This window comes from Sminthopsis crassicaudata, chromosome 2 (genome assembly GCF_048593235.1).
Source record: "Sminthopsis crassicaudata isolate SCR6 chromosome 2, ASM4859323v1, whole genome shotgun sequence".
Classification (NCBI taxonomy): Eukaryota; Metazoa; Chordata; class Mammalia; order Dasyuromorphia; family Dasyuridae; genus Sminthopsis; species Sminthopsis crassicaudata.
This window is the reverse complement of record NC_133618.1, coordinates 342,709,444-342,734,478: the sequence shown is the minus strand read 5'-3', so window position 1 is coordinate 342,734,478 and position 25,035 is coordinate 342,709,444. Positions and strand designations below refer to the sequence as shown.

The window sequence follows — 25,035 nt, the reverse complement described above, 5'->3', positions numbered from 1 at the left end:
TTGGAGCCAAGAAGATATGATTTCATGTCCCAACTCGGTTTGTAATGATTGTATGAACTTTTCAGTGCTCTGGGCAACTTTCTTAGAATATAATTTGCAAAAATGGTGGCTATTTGAGTTGATAGCATTTTCTCACCTCTACCAGTAAAATTACAGGTCCAGATTTTAACCCAATGAATGCTCAGAGATTTTATAATAAACTTTGATTGACATGACTGATATGGTCATTTATACATGGAGACTACATATACCTCCCAAATCTAAATATATTGTATGATACCTTTTTCTTTACGAAGAAAGAGGTTCAAAAAGTATCTGTAATCTTCATATTTCTTTGGGTTAAACAAAACTAGGTTTTCCAGGAAAAATGGTATAGAGAAAAGCACTCTCTATTTCTTACATAGATAAAACAAAAATTTTGTGAAGTCAACTTAAAACTCATTGATATATACCAGGGGTTCTCAAACCAGATGTGGCCCACCAGGTTGTGGCAAATGGGCTGAAGGGTGGAGACAGAGTGTGAGTTTTTGTTTTTACTACAGTCTGTCCTTCCAGCAGTCTGAGGGACAGTGAACTGACCCCCTATTTAAAAAGTTTGAGGACCACTGATATATACACTTGTTTGTTTGTCTGTCTGTCTATTAAAATATGGAAGACAAAAATAAGGCAAATGGTTGTTTTGCTTTTCAACTTATATAGCAGCTCTGTGCAGGCACAACTAAAGATTACAAAAGTATATAATTAAAAAATTTATCTCCTCAAAGAGGAGAATTTGGTTTTGTTTTTTAACTGTTATAATATTCTCAGAAAACACAAAAGCAAGGCAATGCCCACGAAGCATTAAAGTTGAGTATGTATAAATTCCTAATTGAAAAAAGTGAAAGAACTGCCATAATTTTTAATCACACTCCTAATTCGACTACTCTTAGCATAAATATAATTTCTTTTCCTCAAAGAGGATAAGGGGCTTGTTTTTCTGTTCTGTCTTCTGGGGAGAGATTTTGGTTTAACTGTCATTTGAGATTAATTCATATGGATGGATCAAAGTAGAAGGATAGGGAAATAAGGGTATTTTCTGATGGTAATGACATCTTGCTTGTCAAGATCTAGGAAATTGCCAAAAAACAGCACATTTTATTAACTCCAGCGAGCTTTTCTTTCAATAGCTACTTACTAGACCTATATTTGAGAATGATGCTACTCAATACCCATAGAGCCTTCCACTTAGCAGAATATGTCACCCAGTGTAAAACAGGAGAGATAGAGAGGGAAAATATATTAATTTGTTTTTCTCCCTAAAGTCAAAACTTTGGTCAAATTTAGCAAAAAAGATTTAAGAAAAAAATTCCACATGATACACAGCATATTCACAAGCAGTACATGCTTCAAGCCTCTTGTCATAACCATACAAAGAGATAAAAAAAATCTATAGAGTTTTGCTCAGTACAAAAATCTAGGAAGGTCAGAAAAAAAATGCATGGAAAGGTGTACAACATGACTGGTCTTTTCCCCAAGGCAATAAAGGCTTGTTTATCAGAGTAAATGCAGGGATACCAAAGTTGTCTCTCTACTTTTCATTTAAAAAAATTTTAAAGCCAGGAAGTAGTTCCTCTCTCAGAACATATAGCACTTAAATTAAAAAAAAAATAAATCAATGACCTGAGAACTGTGGAGGCAAGAATGCGGGATAGAAAAAAAATTAGCTTACATTGTTTATTATTTTCACTTAGATAGACTTTAAGTGTTCCATCACACTTTCAAATACACCAGCCACTTGGGGAATAGAGTAAATCAATCTTTCAACTTTAGAGTAATCCTTAGATTAATTAGGAAAAAACAACAACTAAGGAAACAAAGTAGGACAGAAAGGAACTTATCCATTCAAGTGAACAGCTTTTCTTATTCTCTTGGAAAGAAGAATCAACCCAGTTTGAGGATAAAATGGCAATTCTATTTTAAAAGGTATCTCAGGTTTGAGAACAGAGAATGTTCTTATAAGCTACAGATAGAAAACTTCTTTGTTAAGGAAGATCATTTATAATGCACTATTCTATTTTAAAAGGTAGCTCTGAGAACAGAGAATGTTCTTATAAGATACAGATAGAAAAATTCTTTGTTAAGGAAGATCAAAAATGCACTATTTATAGTGTGATAGGTGACTTTCAATTCCACCATTCCTATCTACACAGTACAAAGACCATACATTATTACAGTTATAGATTTACACAGTCTGTATTAGCATTTGAGTAATTCTCTGAGGTGAGTTGAAAAGATCTGGCAGAAACTACAAAATGGTAAAGGAGGAATGTTCTTAGTTTATCATTTAGAGTGCAAAGAATGTGAGAGAAACTAAGGAAGAGCAAATAGAGCAGCACAAACACAAAAAGGGCTTTTAAATTTCATTTATAATAAAGAACCAAGGAAGTTAAGTGAAATCACTAAATCTATGCTTTAGGCAATCTAGGAGCTGATTCTCCACACTAGAATTCTCTAATTCTCTCTCTCTCTCTCTTTTTGTTACCACTATGGCAAATATTTTATTTTGTCCCCATTAAATTGAGCAGCATCATTATACAGAACTCCATGTATTTATGCATATACATATGAAAGAGAACTACACATTCTACCCTACCTCTCTGCATTTCTATCAAAACCTTCTAGCTCATTTAAGAAAAAATACTTAGATGTCACTGTAGATCAGCAGTACCAAGATTTTATCTGTGGAGCCTAAAGTTGATCTCAAACTCTTCCCTTCTTCCTGGGGAAAAATAAAGTAGAAAATTTCTTTGTTATCTGATCCCAAATAATCTTGATGTAAAGGTGTAAAGATAAGAGGATATTTTACTGCAAAATTCCAACAGCATTAAGTCTGAATACTGGGGTTCCAAAGATCCCCATAACTTTTTCCAGTGGAATGAATTCAAAATTTTTACAAATTGATTTTTTTATAAGCTGCTCTCTATGGTTTAGAATAAGAGAGAAAGAAATAAGGCAAGTGGTTTTGCTTTTCTAATTACAAAGCAACTCTATGAATAACTAAAGGTGACAAAAATTTATAATAATTTCTTCTAATTTCTTTATATATCATCATCATCCACAAAACTATTTCTTATACCCTTTCCAAACTAACTTACTGTGATATTACACATATTTCCAATTTTATAATTTTAAATCAGTGCAATTAAGCTTGAAATTGTTTGACAGCAAAGTGTCCATTAGTATATACTTTAGAAATAAGATCAAATATAGTCATTTTGTGACAAAGATGTTAGAAGCACCAAAACAAAAAATTGAATTCGGAATGCAAAGTATAGATTAAGTATCCCAACCTGTAAAAACTGTTAAACAAGACTAAAAGACCAGTCTGGAGAAAGCACCAAAAAAAAAAAAAAAAAAAAGAGAGAAGGAGGGAGAGTGAACTTTAAGATTAATACCTTAAGGTAAAATCAAAATGAAAGTTCTTTTTCCTTTTCAGAAAGCCATCAAAAGAAAAAAACACACACACATTATTACACTTATCAAAGAAAACAACTCATCAATTAAGAAACAATATAGTCTGTTTCTTGATTACCTTTAAAAGGGGCTCTTTAAATAAGAATCTTTAAGCTACAGAATTTCTATTGAGGTGTTATACCAGTAATCCATTTCTCAACAATCTCACTAAGAGAGTTAACCTCTTGCCCTGAAATTAGTATTTTTGTCTTTTGGCCTTAAAGCAATTCTTAAATAAGCCTATCAAAAAAGTTTAATGAATTTTTCATTATCAAACAATACAATATGTATAAAGTATTTTGCAAGCTTGGAAGGGCTATATGAAGATAAGATGTTATTATTTTCACATACATAGATCTTATTCATCCAACTAGGTTTTTTTTTTTTTTTTTTTTTTTTTTTTTTTTAAGAGGAGGACCATATAAAGTAGTATGAATTACTTGGAACAAAGGAAAATAATTAAATGTGTTTGATTTCTAGAATAAACATTAAACTTTTATATCTTCAACATCTTAAACACTTTACCTGTTTTACCTAATTTGGAATGAAGTTAACAAGATTCTGACATGCTATTCAATTTTTCATCATGAAATTACATTTTTATTACATTGGCTATTAGTGTATCTTTAACTTCTTTCAAATCTAGTCTTGAACATGACCCATAGATTTTTTAATAGCACTTAAATTGTAAGAATCATCAAGCCATTAAGGTATTTTTATTCCCTTCTCAAGTTTGTATCTAAACTTTTCATGACATATGACATGGTGTATATAAAACTGTGTTGCAATTTTCCATCTCCATTTGGGAATGAGTATGATTATAGAATTTTTCTGATTTTTAGTATATCAGAATATTTATCAAAATTTATGATTCCCTCAAAGGAAATAAAAATGAGATCTACTTGAAGTATAAAAAAAATTCTTAAAACATTGGATTGGATGTTTCACACTTTGATCAAGACACTCAAATCTTAAAAGAACTCTTGGGCTTCTGCCAACATTTTCATTTCAGAGCAGCTTTGAATAAACAGATTATTTGATTACTTTTTTTTCAATCTTCAGTACTCTAGTGGGACATGTGTTATTTCCATTAGCAATGATTAGCAATAGTTAATTTTTTTTAAACTTGACTTCTCCATGTTGTTTCACTTTTAATGGTTATACTATAGAGGAAATAATAACAACCCTTTCAGATGCCAGTTGTTCTAAAGGCCTTAACTTCGTTTTCTGAGGATTAATTAAGCTGTTTCATAGTAAAAGTTTGTCATTCTTCATGTCATTTTTTCACTTTCAATGCACTCTGTGGGTCTGAAAGACTACTGGGAAAAAAAAAAAAAGTTGACTTTTCCACAATAGCTCTTGCAGCATCTTTAAGAGCCACAACTTTTGTACATTATCTTTGGAGTAATATTCCTTCTTTAAGACACAATTTAATATATAAAGTGGGAAACAAAATACATACTTATTGAACATCATCTAGCACTCAACTGAGAGAGAATAAGATTAAAGGTGAGGAAACCAGATCAAACTGATTTTATCTATTCAAGATCAGATGTTCTAGTCAGCCTAGTGTAAGGAAAAGCCCAACTGCATAATCAATGCTGTTCCAAAATGAAGCCATAAAAAAAAAAAGCCTCAGACTTGGATCACTGCAACTATTCATAACTTTCTATATAGATGCTAGTGAACATGGAAGGAGAGAAAGCACACAATCGCTGTGACTGTGGGCCCAATCATTTCAGTTGTGTTTGACACTTGGTGACCTCATTTGGAGTTTTCTCCACAAAGATACTGCAGTGGTTTGCCATTTCCTTTTCCATTTTATACAAGGAGAACCAAGGCAAACAGGGTTAAAAGACTCATTCAAAGTCACATAAGGAAAACTCATCTTCATAAGTAGATTTGAATTCATGAAGATGAATTTTCCTGATTCCAAGACCAGTTGTGTACTTAGTTGCATTAAAAAAGCCAAACAAACAAAAAACCTGTTATATCACTTTAACTGCTGCTCTTAGTTTATCTTAATACTTCCCTTATCAACTCACTATCCCATTATTTTCCAAATAGTTGCTTTTCCAAAGCTTTTTATCTTTTCTCAAACCTCCAATTGTTCTTTCTTCCTCAAACTCTCAATTGACAAATGTGCCTCATAGTTTATTGAAAAAATTGAGGCCATTTGTCACAAGCATATTTTCCCCTATTCCTCCTCTCATTTTCATTCATGAATCTTCTGCTACTATTATGTCCTTTCTTCCTGTCTCATATAATTAGTTAGCCTTATTTTTTTTATCAAGGCTAATACTCCTACCTGTTCAAGCAATTCCATTTACCTCACCTCCTCCAACAGATTTGCAATCTTCCCCCTCCCACCTCCCCATTCATCTATTTATTTTCAACTGTTTCCCTACTGCTTATACGCTCCCCACCTCAATTAAAAAAAAAAAAATTCTTGATCTTTCCATCACCTGATTTATTAGCAATAACAGGGCAGATTATAATAAGTGCCTTCACCTTCTCTTCTCTCACTTTCTTAAATATTTACAATTAAGCCTTATCCCATCAAAACTGTTCTCTCTAAAGTTACCAATGATTCAATAACTTTTTCTTAATCCCTATGTTTCTATTGTTTTCTGCCACCTTTGATACTATTGATTAGTGTTATAAAACAAGTAGCTCATACTGACTTAGAAAACCTCAAATTAACATGTTGTACTGTATCTTTATTTGTATTCAAATTTCCTGATTTTAATCTCCTTCTGGTTCTTATGGGGAGTTTTAGTGGTCCATGCTAGGATAACCTTGATTTGAAATCTCTGATGTTGATCACAGTCAACTCCTAGATATTATCTTCAAAGCTAAACTTCTTGTAATGCCATTTTCTCCCAGTATTTCTCTTACCTATCAAATTTCTCCTTTACTGGATTCTATCAAGATTGCACCCTTTCTGTCCTGGATCCCATTTTCTTCCTTCTCTATACTACTTCACTTGGAAATCTCATTAGTTCTCATGTATTTAATTACAATTACTGATGTGGACTTACTCTTTCCTCTGTCAAGAAGGTGGCTATCTTCCTATTATCAGGCATAACCAATTTCTGTTTGTATAGAATGACTGTGAGGGTAGAACTCTCTATCAACCTCCACTGTCTATCCCCCAACCTCTGGGAATCTCTGAGATACTGATTAGTATATCTTTAGAGAGATGTGGGACCTGATCTGCCAGATGCATTCCACCACCTCCTGGATTCCTCCCTGAGCTGCAAAATTCTTCCCTGGTTCTGAGAGATCTCCAAAATTGTATTTCCTCTATAACATATCTGTTATGATAAAGATCCTTGCTAAATCCTTTTAAGACTAAACCCACTATGGGTTCTCTATCTTTCCTTCCCTTTAATGGAATCTTTGTCTTTACTCTAGCTATCTCTGTTTAGTCTGCTAAACTCCTCTATGGATCTGTGCCAATCATTGGCATACTCAGGCTTTATTACATATTATTTTAATGGATTCTTCCAAACTCCTTTCCTTGATAATAATAAACCTGTTGCTCTCCCAACTTTATATCATATTTGCACTCCTGGGGCCTATTTTATCTCAAATTTTGTCAGTATTCTCTTCTCTTAAATAAACCTACCTTTTGGCAAAGAGAGTGGCCACTGTGAGTTTGTCACATGATTATTTTGAATTAAGAATTGCTACCCTTAATAAACTGGGAAAACATTTTTATCTTCAAGGGTTCTGATAAAGGCCTTATTTCTAAAATATATAGAGAACTGGCTCAAATTTATAAGAATTCAAGCCATTCTTCAATTGATAAATGGTCAAAGGATACGAACAGATATTTTTCAGATGAAGAAATTGAAACCATATCTAATCATTTAGAAAAGTGCTCTAAATCATTATTGATAAGAGAAATGCAAATTAAGTCAACTGAGACACATCTCTCAAGATTCGTTAAGATCAAAAGATAATGATGAATGTTGGAGGGGATGTGGGAAAACTGGGACACTAATACATTGTTGGCGGAACTGTGAATGGATCCAGCCATTCTGGAGAACAATTTGGAACGATGCTCAAAAAGTTATCAAACTGCCTTTGCTTTGATCCAGCAGTATTTCTATTGAGCCTAAATCCCAAAGAGATCTTAAAGGAAGGAAAGGGATCCACAGTTTTGGCTGTGCCCTCTGCACAGTAATGGGGAAATGAAATTCCCTCCATTCAATTTCATCTGCATGTGAAAAGAAAGCATGGCATGAAAATATGCCTCATACCCTATCAGCCCTGAGATACTTTAGATTATGCACAATGATTTGTAAGCCTCTGAAAATCTTTAGGCTCTGATGTGGGAACTCAGATATTTGAGAGAAAATCTCTTGGGACTATAATTGATATACTTTTGAGTTTTGAATTAGGATATGATTATCTGACAGATCATAAAGTTAGTAATCCACTATTCAAGAGAAATGCCCTAAGTTACTCAGAAGAATGCCATCCTGATATTACAAGTAGATGTCTCTACATCTGGGGAAGAACTGGAATGACAATCTTGGTGTCTGCTTAAAGTTGGATCCTTCTGACTCAATTTCCCAGTTGTGTTCCTTTGAACATAACTTTGAACACCTGATTATTCCTCAGCCTGGAAATGGAGTGGAATTTATTTTTGAATTCTTACTTGAAGTCAAATAGTTATGGATGAGTTATCCTGTAATCATATCCTGCTTTTTTTTCTCTTATATCAAATCTCTATATTTAGAGCAAGTGGGCAGCAAAAGCTGTCAGCAAAATGCAAGCACGAAGATCTTGTTGTTTTCTTCTTGAAAATGTGTAGTCACTAGAGAAATTACTGTTTTCCATCACTGGGTAAATGAATATTTGATCATCTTCATTTACTAGAGATAAAAATATGTTTGTATATGAACTTTAATCTTTCACAATGTAAGAACAACTGAGTGTGAGACCTACTTGCTCTTCTCATGCAATAGGATTTAGAGAATTTTTGTGTAAAAAGTTATTCAGGAGATGTAACATAGTTTTTTGTTACATCAATGTAGAAGTCAATTTTAAGGAAATGTGGAAATAACATGTTTGTTCTGTGTGCCCTGTGGCACAAATATGTTTTCTTATAAACAACTTATTTGATATAACACTGAACCACAGGAAAATGGCTTGCTGACAATCTATTACATTGGCTTTCTTACTCCTCCAGTTCTTACAGAAGACCTTGGCAAAGAAGAACTATATTCTTCCCCCTTTTGGTGTTTCAAACATCCTCAGACCAGTTTCTAATCCTAAAACTAAGCCAGTGAAAACTTTTCTTAGGCCTCCATTAAACCCCTCTCTTCTAAAAGCTATTCAGAGAAGGGATACTGATCTAAGAAAAGGGCAGAGAGGTTTAACACATATGCCTCATGTAGAAGTTTGGGCAAATTTCTCTATCTCATGTCCTACTTTTGAAAGATAACTGTGAGACTTGTTAAGGAAAAATTTTGTCAATATCTCTGGTGGGATCTCCCTTTCTAAAAATTGCTTTTGGGTTAAGGTCCCCAAAAGCAGTCTCCTTTCTGGAGATCTTAGCTATTTTCTCTTTGCTTGGCACTCCACTTTTAATCAATACCAATAGCTTTAAGTGGGTCTTTTGTTCTCCCCCCCCCCCCTTTTCTGAGGCTGAGGTTAAATGACTTGCCCAGGGTCACACAGCTACAAAGTGTTAAGTGTCTGAGACCAGATTTGAACTTGGGTCCTCCTGAATTCAAAGCTGATGCTCTATCCACTGCGCCATCTAGCTGCCCCTGGGTCTTTTGTTCCTTAAGAACAAAAACTTAAGCTTTTGGTGGAGGTCCCTGGAAACAGAGATCTCTAGAGATTCTACTGCATCTCCTGCTTTTAATTGTTACTTCTGGATTTGTTTATCAACCAAGTACAAGATATCTCTTTGAAGACAATGTATTCTCTATTAAAAAAGCTGATGCCTAACTAGCTATTTACATATTCTTCAGGAAAGATATAATCATAGTTTGTTTTCTCTTTCCTCTTCTCTCTCTTACTCTCTCTCCCTTCCACTCTCCCCATGCCCACTAACCTTTGGTGCTCACAAAAGTGAGGAATAACTTTTGGACTACACTATAGGCTGTAATATGAACATATTACATTTTTGAAGGCTCTATTAAGAAAAATGCCTTTGACTGCAGACCCCCGTCAACCTCAACCTGTTATCCTCTCTAATCAATGCTTAAATTCTTTTGAATATTATGGCACATATATATTCTTGCTTATCCAAGCGACCCTTTTACTGTCTGTAATGCTAATGTCCCTAATCTCTGCTTGTTAGATTTGTTTTCTCCTAAGCTTTGATCAATTCAATGATCAGCACTGAGCAGCTTCAGGAATCAGACTCAGAACCCCATTAAATGTTACTTCAATCAGTTCCTGAATCATCCCTTGACCCTATACTCATTCCTGGCAGGAAGTATTTTCAGAAGAAGAGATCATTATTCTATACCCAAAAAAACTTTGGGTCCCATTTGTTTGGGAGGAAACTGATCGTTGGTGCAAATGGACCCCAGCAAAATACTACCAGTGTCTGAGTAGGTTGCCACTAAGGAGAAAACAATTGACCCTGTGCTAATTTCCACTATTGTGCTCTGGTAACCAATTTTGTACCCCTATGGTGTCACCAATCTTTGGCTACTGTATGTACTTCACTCCCAGTTTCTGGACAGCTTCTATACTTGTTAAGCATAACAAGTGTGTTTTCAGCATTGTCGTTTAAATCCCACCCTGTTTATGGACAACCCCCTCCCTCCTTCAACATTTTTTGGGGAACATTTCTTTTGCAAATTAAAGAGTAGGGAATGGTGTGAACTTACTCTCTTTTCCTGTCAGGAAGAAACCTACCTGGCTATTATCAGCTGTTGGAGTACAGATCAACTTGGACCTACATTTACTGCTGAGTTAGGAGAGTATGAGGCCGTTGGAACAGGCATGTGACATGCATACACTTCCTATATTAAGACACATAACCTTTAAGATATATATACGGCCATAAAAGGAAAAACTCTGTACTTAACTTTTGATTGGAGTTCGCCATTGTTTAAAGAGTATATAAGTTAGTATACTGCCTGATTAAAAAAAGGGGAACACCTTTTCTACGCTATGTAATAGATTCCTGAATAAAGCACCGCTTAACTCCTTGGCAGTTCGACTCAGTGTGATTCTTCTGATGCAGAAGCCGGTGGTACCCCGAAGACCCCAGATAGGAGGGTAAGTAGAGGTCAGATACTCCTCCCACACTAGAAGCACTCCAGGAACCCCCAGGCTTAACAATCAGCCATAACCAATTCCCAGACTGTCTTGTTTATATGATGACTGTAAGGATGGGACATCTTTTATCAATCTCTACTGTTAATCTCCCAACCTCTGGGGATCTTTAAGTAACCTTTGAGATATATTCTGCCAGCTGCATTCCACCTGGTTTCTTCTTGTTTTTCTCCCTCGAGCTGCCAAATTCTTCCCTATCCCTGAGAAACCTCCAAGGCTGTATTTCCCCTATAAAAGATCTGCTCATGATGAAGAAATTTGCCAAATACATTTCAGGATGAAACCCACTATGACGTATTCTTTTTCTCTCCTCATAATGCCTTCCCTTTTCTAACTAACTATTTAGTCTGCGAAACTCCTCTATGCCAGTCAAGGGCAATTCCAGGCCTCATGGTGTATTCCTTTAATGGATTCTTCCAACTCCTTTCCTTGATAATGAGAACCCTGCTGCTCTTCCAACTTTATTTCATATTTGCCACTCTTAATGCCTATTTTACCTCTTATTTTGTCTGTATCCTCTTCTCCTAAATAAATCTACTTTTTGACAAAGAGGTTGGCCATTTTGACTATGTTCCTTCCTTCAAATAAGGAATTGCTGCCCTGACCTCAATTACCATTTCTATGCTGATGATTCTCCAAATTTATTTACCCTGGTTCAATTTCTTTGCACCTTGCCACTTCCTTCTCCTATCTTCCCTGTTAGTAAAGAGGACAATATCATCCTCTCAGTGCCTTAGGCTTGTGGCCTAGGAATTAACCTATACTTCTTATCCCACATTCTTCATCTCCATATATACAATCTAGTGCCAAGACCTGTCAGTTTCATCTTTCCTACATTTCCAAAATATATTTTCCACCCTTCTCTTCTCTGACACTTCCACCGATCTGGGGCAGGCTCTTTATCACCTTACACCTAGACTATTTCATAAACCTATTGATGGATCTGCCTGCTTTGAGTCTCTACTTACTTTACAATCCATCCTCCATTCAGCTACCAAAGTAGTTTTCCTAAACTCAAGCCTGACCATGTCATTCCCCTACCCTCATGACCTCCAAGACCAAATACAAAATGCTCTATTTGGCATTCAAGGCCCTTCATAACCTTTCTCCCTCCTATTTTTCCAATCTTCCTATACTTTGTACTGATACTGAACTCCTACCTATTCTACTTCATCTCTCACTGCCGAGCCTTTATAATCTCTTACTGTCCTCCAGTCCTGAAATACTCTTCCTTCTGATCTCTGCCTGACTTCCTTAGCTTCCTTTTAGTCCCAAATAAAATCCCATCTTCTATGGGAAACCTTTCCCAATCCCTTTTAATTCTAGTGCCTTTCCTTAGTTAATTATTTCCTATATACAACTTCTCTCCATATATTTATTCACTTTTTGTTTCCTCCATTAGATTGTGAGCTCCATGAGTGGAAGAAGTGTTTGGCCTTTTACAGTGCCTGGCACATAAATGTTTACTGACTATGCTTATGACTTGCTTAATAAATGTTTACTGACTAGCTAAAAATTACTTTGTCCCAAGTAATTTGCCTACAATATTACTTCTTGTATATTCCACAATGCCTTCAATTCTATAATGAATTCAATGAATATTTTATTGACAGTATTTCTGAATATTATATATGCTGTTCTGCTAAATGGATACATTCCTGAAAAGTTATATTTAGTAAGTAGTGTTGTATAAAGGCCATTGGGTTGGAGGACAGAGATGAAGTAAAATAATCTTCCAGTCCAAGAAACTTGGAAGATTGTTTCACTTGGATTAAAGGAGAACACAGTCCAAGAGAGGAAACATCCTACCAAGCCAGCAGCAAGTCCCACTTCAGCACATCACTGTAAAGTCCATTATAGGAAGACAGGCAATACCAGTATCAGAAGAATTCACATTCCTCAGCGCAGTCAGGGGAAAGATCAGCTCTGAGAACTGACCAGGGTTTCAGCAAATCCCCTAAAAAACATAAACAACATCTGGACCCTGCAGGTGCCTGAGAAGATTGCAGACACCAATAAGGGAAATGTATCCTAGCATAATCAGGCAAACAGACAGATGTCAATGGAGGAAAGCCCTATGGACCTCTGAACAGGAGCAGACTCCAACTCTTAAGACTGGCCACATTGCTTCAAGCATAGTCCCAGGGAAACAGGGAGATGTCAATGCAGTGATCCCCTTCACTCAGGCCTCAATCCATATCAGACACCAGCACTGGGTACCCCACTCATCACCGGGTAAGCTACTAGACCCATATAGCCTCCAATAGTTTCAACCATTCCCCATTGTACTCCTTCAGCATAGAACCACCTATGAGGGTACCCTGTGGGCTTTAGAACAACACAGTGCAGCATCAGGGAAAAAGCCAGTGTCTTTAGTACCTGGCACACAAAGCTTGAAAATATGCCCCTTCTACTTCAGGAGCAGAGCTCAAAAAGGGGAAAAGCTGGAAAAATTGAGCAAATAACAATAGAAAAATAATCTGATCATAGAAGGTTATTATGGTAACATGGAAGAAGATCAAGATACAAACTCAGAAGAGAACCACAATGTCAAAATAAAGTAAAATGAGAATTGATCTCAAGTCCAGAGAGAACTCAAAAGAGCTCAAGAAGGAGCTCCAAAATCAAACAAGAGAGATAGAAGGAAAATTCGGAAAAGAATTGAGAGTGATGCAAGAGGTTTATGAAAAAAAGATTTAACAGCTTGAAAAAAAGAAAACAACTGCTTAACAAGTAGAATTGGTCAAATGGAAAAGGAGATATCACATCCCCTGAAGAAAACAATTCCGTAAAAAGTACAACTGACCAAATGAAAAAGGAGATACAAAATCTGAGGAAAATAATGACTCTGAAACATCAAGAAAAACAAAATCAAACAAAATTAAAAGAATGAAAAAATAAAAGAAAATATAAAATAACTTACTGGAAAAACAACTGACCTGAAAACAGCTCTAGGAGAAATAAAGTAAGTATTACTGAACTAATTGAAAACCATAATCAAATGGAGGTCTGGGCAGCATCTTTTAAGAAATTAGGAAAACTTCCCTGATATCCTGGAACCAAAGGGCAAAAAAAAAGCATTGAAAAATTCTACTGATTAACTCAGGAAGAAGATCCCAAAATGAAGAACACTAGAGCCAAATTTCAGAACTATAAGGGGAAGAAAACCTGTAAGCAGCTAGAAAGAAACAATTCAAATAACAAGGAGCCACAATCAGGATTATATAGGACTTAGCTGTTGCAACATTACAGGATCCAAGATCATGGGAAATGATATTTTGGAGGGCAAAGATATAACCAAGAATTATTATTATTATTATTTTTTTTTGGTGAGGCAATTGGGGTTAAGTGACTTGCCCAGGGTCACACAACTAGGAAGTGTTAAATGTCTGAGGCCAGTTTTGAACAGGTCCTAGGATAATACTGCAAAAGAAAAAATGGTCATTCAATGAAATAGAAAGATTTCAAGCTTTAACAAGGCCAAACCTGAACAAAAAACTGATCTCTAATATCAAGACTAAAAGAAGCATAAAAAGGGAAAAAGGTAAAACAACAACAACAACAAAAAAGGATTCTTTTGAGCTAAACTTCCCTATCTGGGACAATGACACTTATAATTTTGAAGAATTATACCACTAATAGTGCAACTAGAAGGAATACACATAGGCAGAGGGTATGAATATAAGGTGAATTTGAAGGAATGATATAAAAAATTAAAGGAGGAGAATAAGAAGTATAATGGGTACAGAAGGAAGGAAGAAATAAAATGGGGCAAATTATTTCACATGAGGAGGCATGAAAGACCTATTACAGTGGAGGGAAGGTGGAAGAGTGGGTGAACCTTGACTCTTACTTTCATCAGAATTGGTTCAAAGAGAGGATGATATATGGATATAGATATATAGCTAGATATGGCTGAAGTGAATTGTAAAAGCTGTCTCAAGACAGTATTCTAAAAATTGAGTGAAAGTTGGTTGTGCCCCAGGCCTAAGTTTCTTTCTCCAGAAATCACTGTGGTTTACAAGAATTATATAGTCCTTTTCTTTGTACCACTTTGACATTAAAACTCCACATAAGGTAATTTGGTAATCCTAAAGATGTGATTGGGTTAGAAGTATTCCGTCATTTATGACTTAGAATTTGAGGTCATTTGTCCTGACTAATCAGGACAGAGGTCCAACCTATGGGGAATGTTACCCAAGACTTGTATATAATCTTTGTCTGCTTTCTGTATGTTCCGTCTCCTTGTTTGTTTGTTTTTTTTTTTGTTTTTTTTTTTTTTTTTGTTGCAAGCCTAGTTCATCTGTTCTTTTTGTATTTTATTGATGTAAGAATTTAGAGAAGTTAATTTTCATCTACCTACTGACTCCCATAAATGGCATTATTGTCATGCTGTTTAATAAAATTATTGGTTATTTTTATGATTGACCCACTTATTCTTTAGGATTAGATTGTTTTAGTTCCCAATTGATTTTAAACTTTAAATTTAAATTGATTTAAAACTGCCATCACTTGTTGAAGGTAATTCTTAATATATCATGATCCAAAAAGGATACATTTAATATTTCTGCCTTTCTACTCACTTAAATCCTTCTTTAAGAATTTGGATGTTAAACCACTTAGTGCATATATGTTTAGTATTATTATTACTTCACTGTCTGTGGTACCCTTTAGTACCAAGTAGTTTTCTTATCTCTTTGTCTCAGATCACTAATCCTATTCCCACTTTTTTTATTTCAGCTGAAGTATAATAGATTCTGCTCTAGCCTCTGACCTTTATTCTGCATGTGTCTCTATTTCAAGTATGTTTCTTGTAAACAACATATTGTAGAATTCTAGCTTTTGATTCTTTCTAGTATCCACTTCTGTTTTATGGGAGAGTTCATCTCATTTTTATTCAGAATTATGATTATTAACTGTATATTTCCTTTCATCCTATTTTTCTATCTTTTTCTCCCTTCTTTCCTTTCACCCTTCCTTCTCTCACCAGTGTTTTGCTTCTTTCTACTGCCTCCCCCAATTTACCCTCTCTTCTCTCAATCCCCTTTGTTCCTTAATTAATTTCCTTTCTTCTCACTTCCTTGTTGAGTAAGATAGATTTCTGTGTATAATTGAGTGTGTATATATCTACATCCATCTATCTTTCTATCTATCTGTGTGGGACAAACACCACCAGCTCAAATAAATCAAGGAAATTTCTCAAAGTAGAAGCAGAAAGGAACTTTATTATGTTCTCACAAGAAAGGGCATCTCTTTCCTAACAAATAATAATAATACTAAACATATATGCACCAAGTGGTTTAACATCTAAATTCTTAAAGAAGGATTTAAGTGAGTAGAAAGGCAGAAATATTAAATGTATCCTTTTTGGATCATGATATATTAAGAATTACCTTCAACAAGTGATGGCAGTAGAAAGTTTAAAAATCAATTGGGAACTAAAACAATCTAATCCTAAAGAATAAGTGGGTCAATCATAAAAATAACCAATAATTTTATTAAACAGCATGACAATAATGCCATTTATGGGAGTCAGTAGGTAGATGAAAATTAACTTCTCTAAATTCTTACATCAATAAAATACAAAAAGAACAGATGAACTAGGCTTGCAACTAAAAAAAAAATTAGAAAAAACAACAAATTGAAAATTCCCAACTGAGCACTAAATTGAAAATCCTGAAAGCCAAAGTGAGCTTAATAAAATGAAAAATAAACAAAAACAAAACTATTGGGCTAATAAATAAAATTAGGAGCTGGTTTTATGGAAGAAACCCCCCCCCCACCAACCAAACAAAAAACAAACATCACTTAATAAGACAAATAAACCACTGATTACTTTGATTTTAAAAAAGAAAACAAAATACTTCGTATCAATAATGAAAAGGATGAAATCACCACCAAATGGAGATTTTAGAGCAATTGTTGGGAAAATGTGACTAATTATATGCCAATAAATCTAATAGTCTGAATGAAATTAATATTTATAAAAATATAAATTATTCAGATCAACAGATGAGGTAATAGAATGCCTTAACAATCCCATTTTAGAAAAAGAAATTGAACAAAGTCATTAATGAACTGCCTAAGGAAAAAATCCTAAGGGCCAGAGAGGTTTTGTAAGTTTTGTAAGTAAATTCTATGAAATAATTAAAGAACAATTAATTTCAATACTATATAAACTATTTGGAAAAATAGGCAAAGAGGTCCTACAAAATATCTTTTATGACACAAATATGGTATTAATGACTAAACCAGGAAGAGCTAAAGAAGAGAAAGAAAACTAAAGACTAATGTCCTTAATGAATATCAATGTAAAAATTTTCAAATAAAATATTACTAACAAGATTACAGCATTATATCACAGGACCATAGACTATGACCATGTAAGATTTGTACCAGGAATGTAGGGTTATTAGGAAATTTATCAATACAACTGACCATATCAATACTAAATCCAACAAAAACCATATGATTGTCTCAAAGGATGCTGAAAATGCTTTTGACAAAATATAGTACCCATTCCTATTAAAATACCAGAGAGCACAGGAATAAAGGGAGTTTTCCAGCATAATTTATAATGGAGATAAGGTAGAAGCTTATCACCTTATCACATCAGAGGTGAAGAAAGGATATCCACTGTCACCAATATTATTCACTTAGAGTACTAAAAATGATAGAATAAACTTTAGCAAAATTGGGGGATATATGATACATACTAATCATAAGCACTTCTTTTTATGACAAAGCGCAACAGCAAGAGATAGAAAGAAAAATTCCATTTAAAGTAACTGTAAATAATATAAACTATTTAGGAGTGTACCTTTTGAGACAAACCCAGGAAGTACATGAAATTACAAAATGCTTCACACAAAGTCAGATCTAAACATTGAAAAATATTAATTGCTCAGACAAGATGAGCTAACATAATAAAAATGGCAATTCTGCTACAAGTAATTTAACTAATCAGGGATATACCAAACTTCCAAAAATTATTTGCTAGAGCTATAAAAAATAATAATAAAATTCATCTGACGGAACAAAAGATCAACAATATCAAGGGAATTAATGAAAAAAATTCAAAGGAAGGTTGTTTAGCAATATTATATCTAAAATAATATTATAAAGCAGAGAGTATATCAGTGGAATAGTTGAAGCACAGAAGATATAGTAATATAACACAGTAACCTACATCTGAAAAATCCAATGATTTCAAGTTTTGAGATAAGTAGTCAATATTTCCTTCCCCCCTCCCCCCCAGGGGGAGTTAAGTGACTTGCCCAGGGCTACATAGCTAGGAAGTGTTAAGTGTCTGAGACCAGATTTGAACTCGGGTCCTCCTAAATTCAAGGCTGGTGCTCTAGCCACCTAGCTGCCCCGAGATAAGTAGTCAATATTTGACAAAACCTGGAAAATAAGAGTGTACAAACTAGGTATAGAGAAACATTTTACACTGAATACCAAGTCAAGGTCAAAATGGGTACATGACTTAAAAATAAAAGGTGATACCATAAAACAAATTAGAAGAGCAAGGAATAGTCTACCTATCAGATCTATACAGAAAGGAATTGATGGCATAATAAGAGAGGGAGAGCATTAAAAAATGTAAAATAGATAATTTTGATTATATTAAAAAACCCCTGCACATCAAAGGATATGAACAGACAATTTTCAGATGATGAAATTGAAACTATTTCCACTCATATGAAAGTGTTCCAAATTGCTACTGATCAGAGAAATGCAAATTAAGACAATACTACACACCTGTCAGATTGGCTAAGATGACAGGAAAAAATAATGATGAATGTTGGAGGGGCTGTGTGATACATTGTTGGTGGAATTGTGAAAGAATTCAACCATTCTGTAGAGCAATCTGGAATTATGCCCAAAAAGTTATCAAACTGTGCATACCTTTGATCCAGCAGCAGTGCTACTACAGTGCTACTAAAGAAGGGAAAGGAATCTGGATGTGCCAAAATGTTTGGGGCAGCCCTTTTTTGTAGCGGCTAGAAACTGGAAAACGAATGGATGTCCATCAATTGGAGAATGATTGGGTAAATTATGGTATATGAATGTTACGGAATATTATTGTTCTGTAAGGAATGACCAGGAGGATGAATACAGAGAGGCCTGGAGAGACTTACATGAAGTGATACTGAGTGAAATGAGCAGGAGATCATTATACACTTCAACAACAATACTGTATGAGGATGTATTCTGATGGAAATAGATATCTTCAACAAAGAGAAGAATTAATTAAGTTCCAATTGATCAATGATGGACAGAATCAATTACATCCAGAAAAGGAACACTGGGAAATGAGTGTAAACTGTTTGCATTTTTGTTTTTCTTCCCAGGTTATTTTTACCTTCTGTATCTAATTCTTCTGGTGCAACAAGAAATTCGTTTCTGCAAACATATATTGTATCTAAGATATACTAAAACATATTTAACATGTATGGGACTGCCTGCCATCTAAGAGAAGGGGTGGAGGGAAGGAGGGGAAAATTCGGAACAGAAGTGAGTACAAGGGATAATGTTGTATGTACTGTCAAAAGAAAGTTATAATTATAAAATTAATTTAAAAAACTGCACAAACAAAACCAATGCAATTAAAATGAGAAGGAAAGCAGAAAGAGGGGAAATAATCTTTATGGCAAGCATCTCAGACCTATAGAGAACTAAGTCAAATTTTATAACAATACAATGTATAATACAATCTATTTCCCAATTGATAAATAGTCACAGGATATGAATTGGCAGTATTGTTATTACTGTATACAATGTTTTTCTGATTCTGTTCCTTTCACTTTGCTTCAGTTCATACTATACTTTCCAGGTTTTTCTGAAATCTGCCAGCTCATCATTTCTTAATGCATGATAGTACTCTATTACATTCATATGCTACAACAACACTGCAAGATGATCAAATATGATTTAGTTCTCAGCAACACAATGATCCAAGACAATTACAGAGGACTCATAGTGAAAAATGCTATTCACATATTCACATCCAGATAAAGAATTGATGGGTTTTGAATGCAAATCAAGGCATACTTTTTCCATTTTTTTTTTAGTGGCTTTATCCCTTGGGCTTATTTCTTCTTTCATAACTATGACTAATACAGAAAAATGTTTTACATGATTGCACATATATAACCTACATCAAATTACTTAACATTTTAGGAAGATTAGGGGAAGGAGGGAAAGAGAAAAATTTGGAACATAAAATCTTGTAAAAATGGATGCTAAAATATTCTTTATGTATAATTGGTAAAAAAAAAATTAAATACTACTAAAATATTAATTGTTAGATAGGATGGCTCTCAGGGAGGGAGAGGGTCAGGAATACTAGGAAAAATTATAGTAATGTTAAAAAAAAGACAGTAAAAACTAATTTTTTTTAAATGGAAAAATATGCTGGCTGTTAAGAATCTGAATGGTTCCAAATATAACTTGTAACAAGGTATTAACACTTGTTTCTTGAACATATTTAAAAAGAAAGCTCAGAGGCTTATTCAACCTGATGGGGAGGAGGAAAAATACATCTTTTTTTCAATCCTGGATTGAAGGGATGGAAGATGAGACTTTTCAATGGTGACAGTAAAAGTGTTCTTGGAACAGCAGTAGTTAATGGTAGAAACTCTGTCATGAGCTGAAATACACAGTGAAGATAAACTAGACATTTTGATGAAAGGTAGCTTCATCATCCAGAATCCAGAAGAAAGCTACACTATATATAGAAGGAACTTTAATTACCTCTCTAATTGGTATCAAATAATAACTAATGGGAGAACAAACAGGTGCAATTTCATGATAGTATTGAGACAATATCCTCTATTTTCTCAAAGTTACTCCAAGAAACATGAGGAAAGCAATATCCAGCCATCCCCTGAAGATCCAACCTATTACTGTGAGTAGAACTGGAAAATTAAGTTTCAGACCCTCTATGACACCAGTGAAGCTCCTATATGAATTCCTTTGTGCTTCTAATGAAAACCAATTTTATTGAAAAGAATATCTGACATTCAACCCATTATTACCACTTTCACTAGATTTTCCCATTTTCCACATCATCCATAGGTAGCTGATGCTACAGAGAGCAGAAGAGGACATTTGCTTTTTGGACACTGGGACTTACATCCCAAAATACCCATTCTGTGAATGGATATCCTATCTCCTAAAGGTAGTGTTCTTGATAAATCAGTACTATTCCAAAAAAGGGGGAGGATTCTCCACTCTAGCTCTTTACTTCACCTAGCCTTTAGGAGTTCTTAACTGATTGAAGGATTAATGATTAAGATGGACTGATAGTGGATATAGTTTAAAGTGACCTTCCCTAAGGGATAGTGAACTGACCCAGCCATTCTAGAAAGCAATATATAATAATGTTCGAAGGGCTATCTAGTGCACATAACAGCAGTGTCACTATTTGGTATGTAAAAACGTTACGAAATATTACTTGTTCTATAAGAAGTGAGCAACAAAATGATGCCAAAAAGGCCAGAAGAGACTTAACTGATGCACAAGTAGAACCCAAAAAGAGAATATTGTGAAATATGGTTCATAATACAGCACTTACTCCATTCTCTGTGTGTTGCCTAGTATGTAAGGTTTCTGTTCTCTTGTAATGCTGGAGAAACTGAGGCAAGATAGAGATTAGAGAGTTTTAGTATTTTTTTTTATTGGAGAGCTTAATTGATTGACTGGACAGGATTCTCGTCTCAAAGTATCCCAGTGGTGAATGTGAGACTCCCAGATTTTTTTTTATAGGACTATAGTAAGTAGAGAAACAAAAGCAGGAGGCAAAGAGCCGGAATTTTCAGGGATGAACCATAAATTCGATTCTAGCAGGATGGGGGTGAAAACTATAAATTCTTACTATCTGAGAGGCCAGAGTTCTGAACAAACAGAAATAAAGATATAAAATAGGTATCTGAGACAGTCTTATCTTTTGGAATGTTTAGAGTGGGTAGTACAGCCCGAATGGACTGGAAAAAAGATGGGGGTTGCATACTAACTCAGATATGGAGATATAATTAGGGAAACTAATGCAGAGAAACTGAGGTAGAACAGTTCAATGAGACTGTGGCATAACAGAAGATTCTATGCAAATCAGGAAAATGGTTCACTTCCTCTTTAAATCTGTAGGAATTCTTTCACCAAAGAATGGTGATTAACATTTTGTGACAGTAATGGTGATTCTTCTATTGCTATAATGCTAACTCAGAACATCCGACTTTGACTAGGTAAAATTGAACTGAGTTGGTATTTTCCATTTTCTTTAGTTCTCTCATTGATTAATAGTTACATTTCAAGCTGCACAAATCTATAGAACTGTTTCCTTTTGTTATGATTTCAGTTCTATTATTTAAATAAGATAAATTAATCTTGATTATCTTTCTTTTTAAAAAATTCTGGGGCAACATAGAAAACTCCAGATGCTGTATCCAGAACAATATCATATAAGAATCCTACATTTTACTCACTTCCAGTTGATCAATGATGGACAGAAATAACTACACCCAGAGAAGGAACACTGGGAAGTGAATGTAAATTGTTAGCACTACTGTCTATCTACCCAGGTTACTTATACCTTCGGAATCTAATACTTAATGTGCAACAAGAAAATGGTATTTACACACATATATTGTATCTAGGTTATATTGTAACATATGTAAAATGTATGGGATTGCCTGTCATCAAGGGGAGGGAGTAGAAGGAGGGAGGGGATAATTTGGAAAAATGAATACAAGGGATAATATTATTAAAAAAATTACTCATGCATATATACTGTGAAAAAATTATAAATTTTAAAAAAAAAATAAATAAATAATAAAAAAAGAATCCTACATTTTAAATAACATATTCCAACAACTGTTAAGAGATTCTCAAACAATTATTGTTATGGAGATGGTTAAGCATTTCAGGGACCAGTAAAGTTCATAATGAAACAGGATTAGTCACACCAAAATGCAAAAGGAAATGCAGGCAAAAATGAAAAACAGTACGTATAATTAAAAAAAAATTATTGTTATGAAATAAACTAATTAATCCTCAGAAAATGAAGCAAAAACCTTCAGGGAAACTGGCATCTAGAGGGTTTGTTACTGATTCTCTATAGGCTTCTTGAAGTTCGAAGGATATAAGCTGATCTCTATTAGGAAAAATGCTTCTCAAAAGCAAAACATGATAGACTAGAATAATGATGATAGAAAAAAGGTAATTTTTATTGATGAAATTCACCTAGTTCAAGCACAAATGTGCCTGTAAGATTTATATATCTTCATCAGACAATAATGACATTTATTTCCAAAATATTTGGGGATTTAAAAAATTCTAATAGGTCTGTATTCTCACTTAGGAAGTTAGAAACATTAGTAAATATTCTGATATCCCGAGAAATAGAATAGTTCCAGAATTACAGAAATTCTCAAATGGAGACTAAATTTGGGAAAATGAATTATTTGTATTTTATACTTACTATTTAATGATATAAGTATGGTTTCATGATCAAAAATTAAAGAACGTCAAATTCTGCAAATTCATTGTCATATATAAAACAAGTCAATGAATGGAGGACATTAAATATTAAAACACTTTTTTTAAGATGTAAAAAAAACTATAAGGTTTTCTGTATAAGTCAATGCATTTTAATTATTATGCTTTGTTCCAAGTAATTTATTCACCTCTCTATGTGTATCTGTGTGCCAGGATGGGAGGGGGGTCCTAACTGGGGGTTTCTTTGAAAATGCTCTACAAATGAAAAACTCAGCACAAAGGAAATTTACTACTTTGGATCAGTCAGTTTTTGTATTCAATTTAGATATATTTCACTACATTTTTTTCATGCCACTGCCATTTCTAGAATAAGGATTAATAACAGATTTTACCTCTTCTGCTTATACGTCAACATAGCTTCTGCAATTGGTAACTGATGGGAACAGTTAGCCCCTGTGATGTACTGTGTTATTCGGGACACAATATCTGGGGTTTCCTGAACTGTAAGAGAATGAAAAAGACAGATAATCAGGATTGTTCCTCAGTAAAGCTTTGCAAAATTTACATGCTATTAATTTTCAATTCAATCAACATTTATTAAGCACCAATAAATGTGTATTAAACATTATACGTTAGGTACTGTGCTAAGTATTAGGGATATAAGAAGAGGCCAAAGATACTCCCTGTCCTCAAGGAGCTAACAGTCTAATGGGGGAAACAAAATCAAAACATATATATATATGTGAATACACACACACATACACACACACACACACACAGCACAAGCCAAATGTAGGAGAAAGAGGAAATAATTAACATCAGGAGGGCATTGCTCTTCCTGTAGAAGGAGAGATTTTAGTTGGGACTTAAAAAGAAGAGTGGTCAGTAATTGGTGTGGAGGAGGGAGAGCATATTAAACATGAAGAACATCCAGAGAAAATGCCCAGAGTTGAGAGATGGAGTGGCTTGTTGGTGGACTAGCAAGTATGCCAGTGCCACTGGATGATTAGATCTAAGAACACAATTATTAGTGTGAAAATAAGGTAACCAGCTAAATCAGTTATCAGTAGCAGCTGCTCTATGTCAAGGATTAGATATGTTTTCATTAAGTAAAACTTCAACAGGAGTCTATAATAGATTTCTCTTACATGCAAGTCAATATAGTGCTAACTAACCAACAAGCATTTTTCTGATTTTTTTCATTATCCCCCAGAAAGTTCTTTTGGAATATCATTTCAGTTCCTGAACTCATAGTTCATAGCTCTCTGCCTGTGAGCTCTTTCCTTTGACTGGAGGGTGCAGAGCTCCTTTCAAGACTTGCAGTGAAGGACTGCACTGAGGACAGCTTTATCTTTATTTGTTACCCAGCTGCACTCCTTTGTATTTCTCCCTGATGCCCCTATGATAGGTACCATCCTTTCATAACCCGTAATACTCCATCCTTGCCTTCCTCCCCAACTCTCTTTTTTAGCTTCCTTTTGTGTATTACTTCAATGGAATACAAGCTCCTTAAGGGCTTTTTTTTCTTTTTATCCCTAGGACTTAGCATAGTGCCTGTCATATAAGTTACTTAACAAATGTTTATTATTTCATCTATAATGTCTCTGAGAACTGTACTAGGTGCTAGGAATACAAAGACAAAACCAAACAATTCCTGTTTTCGGTCTTCTGGGGGAAAGAACATATATATCTATATCTATATCTATATCTATATCTATATATATATAGATC

General features: G+C 34.4%; 1 protein-coding gene across 10 annotated transcripts in view; it reads right to left on the bottom strand.

Moving 5' to 3' along the window:
- The window catches only part of LOC141556459 (metastasis-associated protein MTA1), a 610,678-nt gene that overhangs the window by 341,202 nt on the left and 244,441 nt on the right, over positions 1–25,035 (bottom strand). For 8 of the 10 annotated variants that reach the window (XM_074290601.1, XM_074290609.1, XM_074290600.1 and 5 more), the window contains 2 exons: positions 23,697–23,805; positions 3,435–3,467 (listed from right to left, as the gene is read on the bottom strand). In XM_074290601.1, the coding sequence (XP_074146702.1) occupies positions 3,435–3,467; positions 23,697–23,805 (142 nt within the window). The remainder of the gene's footprint in view (positions 1–3,434; positions 3,468–23,696; positions 23,806–25,035) is intronic. The other 2 variants (XM_074290610.1, XM_074290602.1) reach the window with 1 other exon arrangement.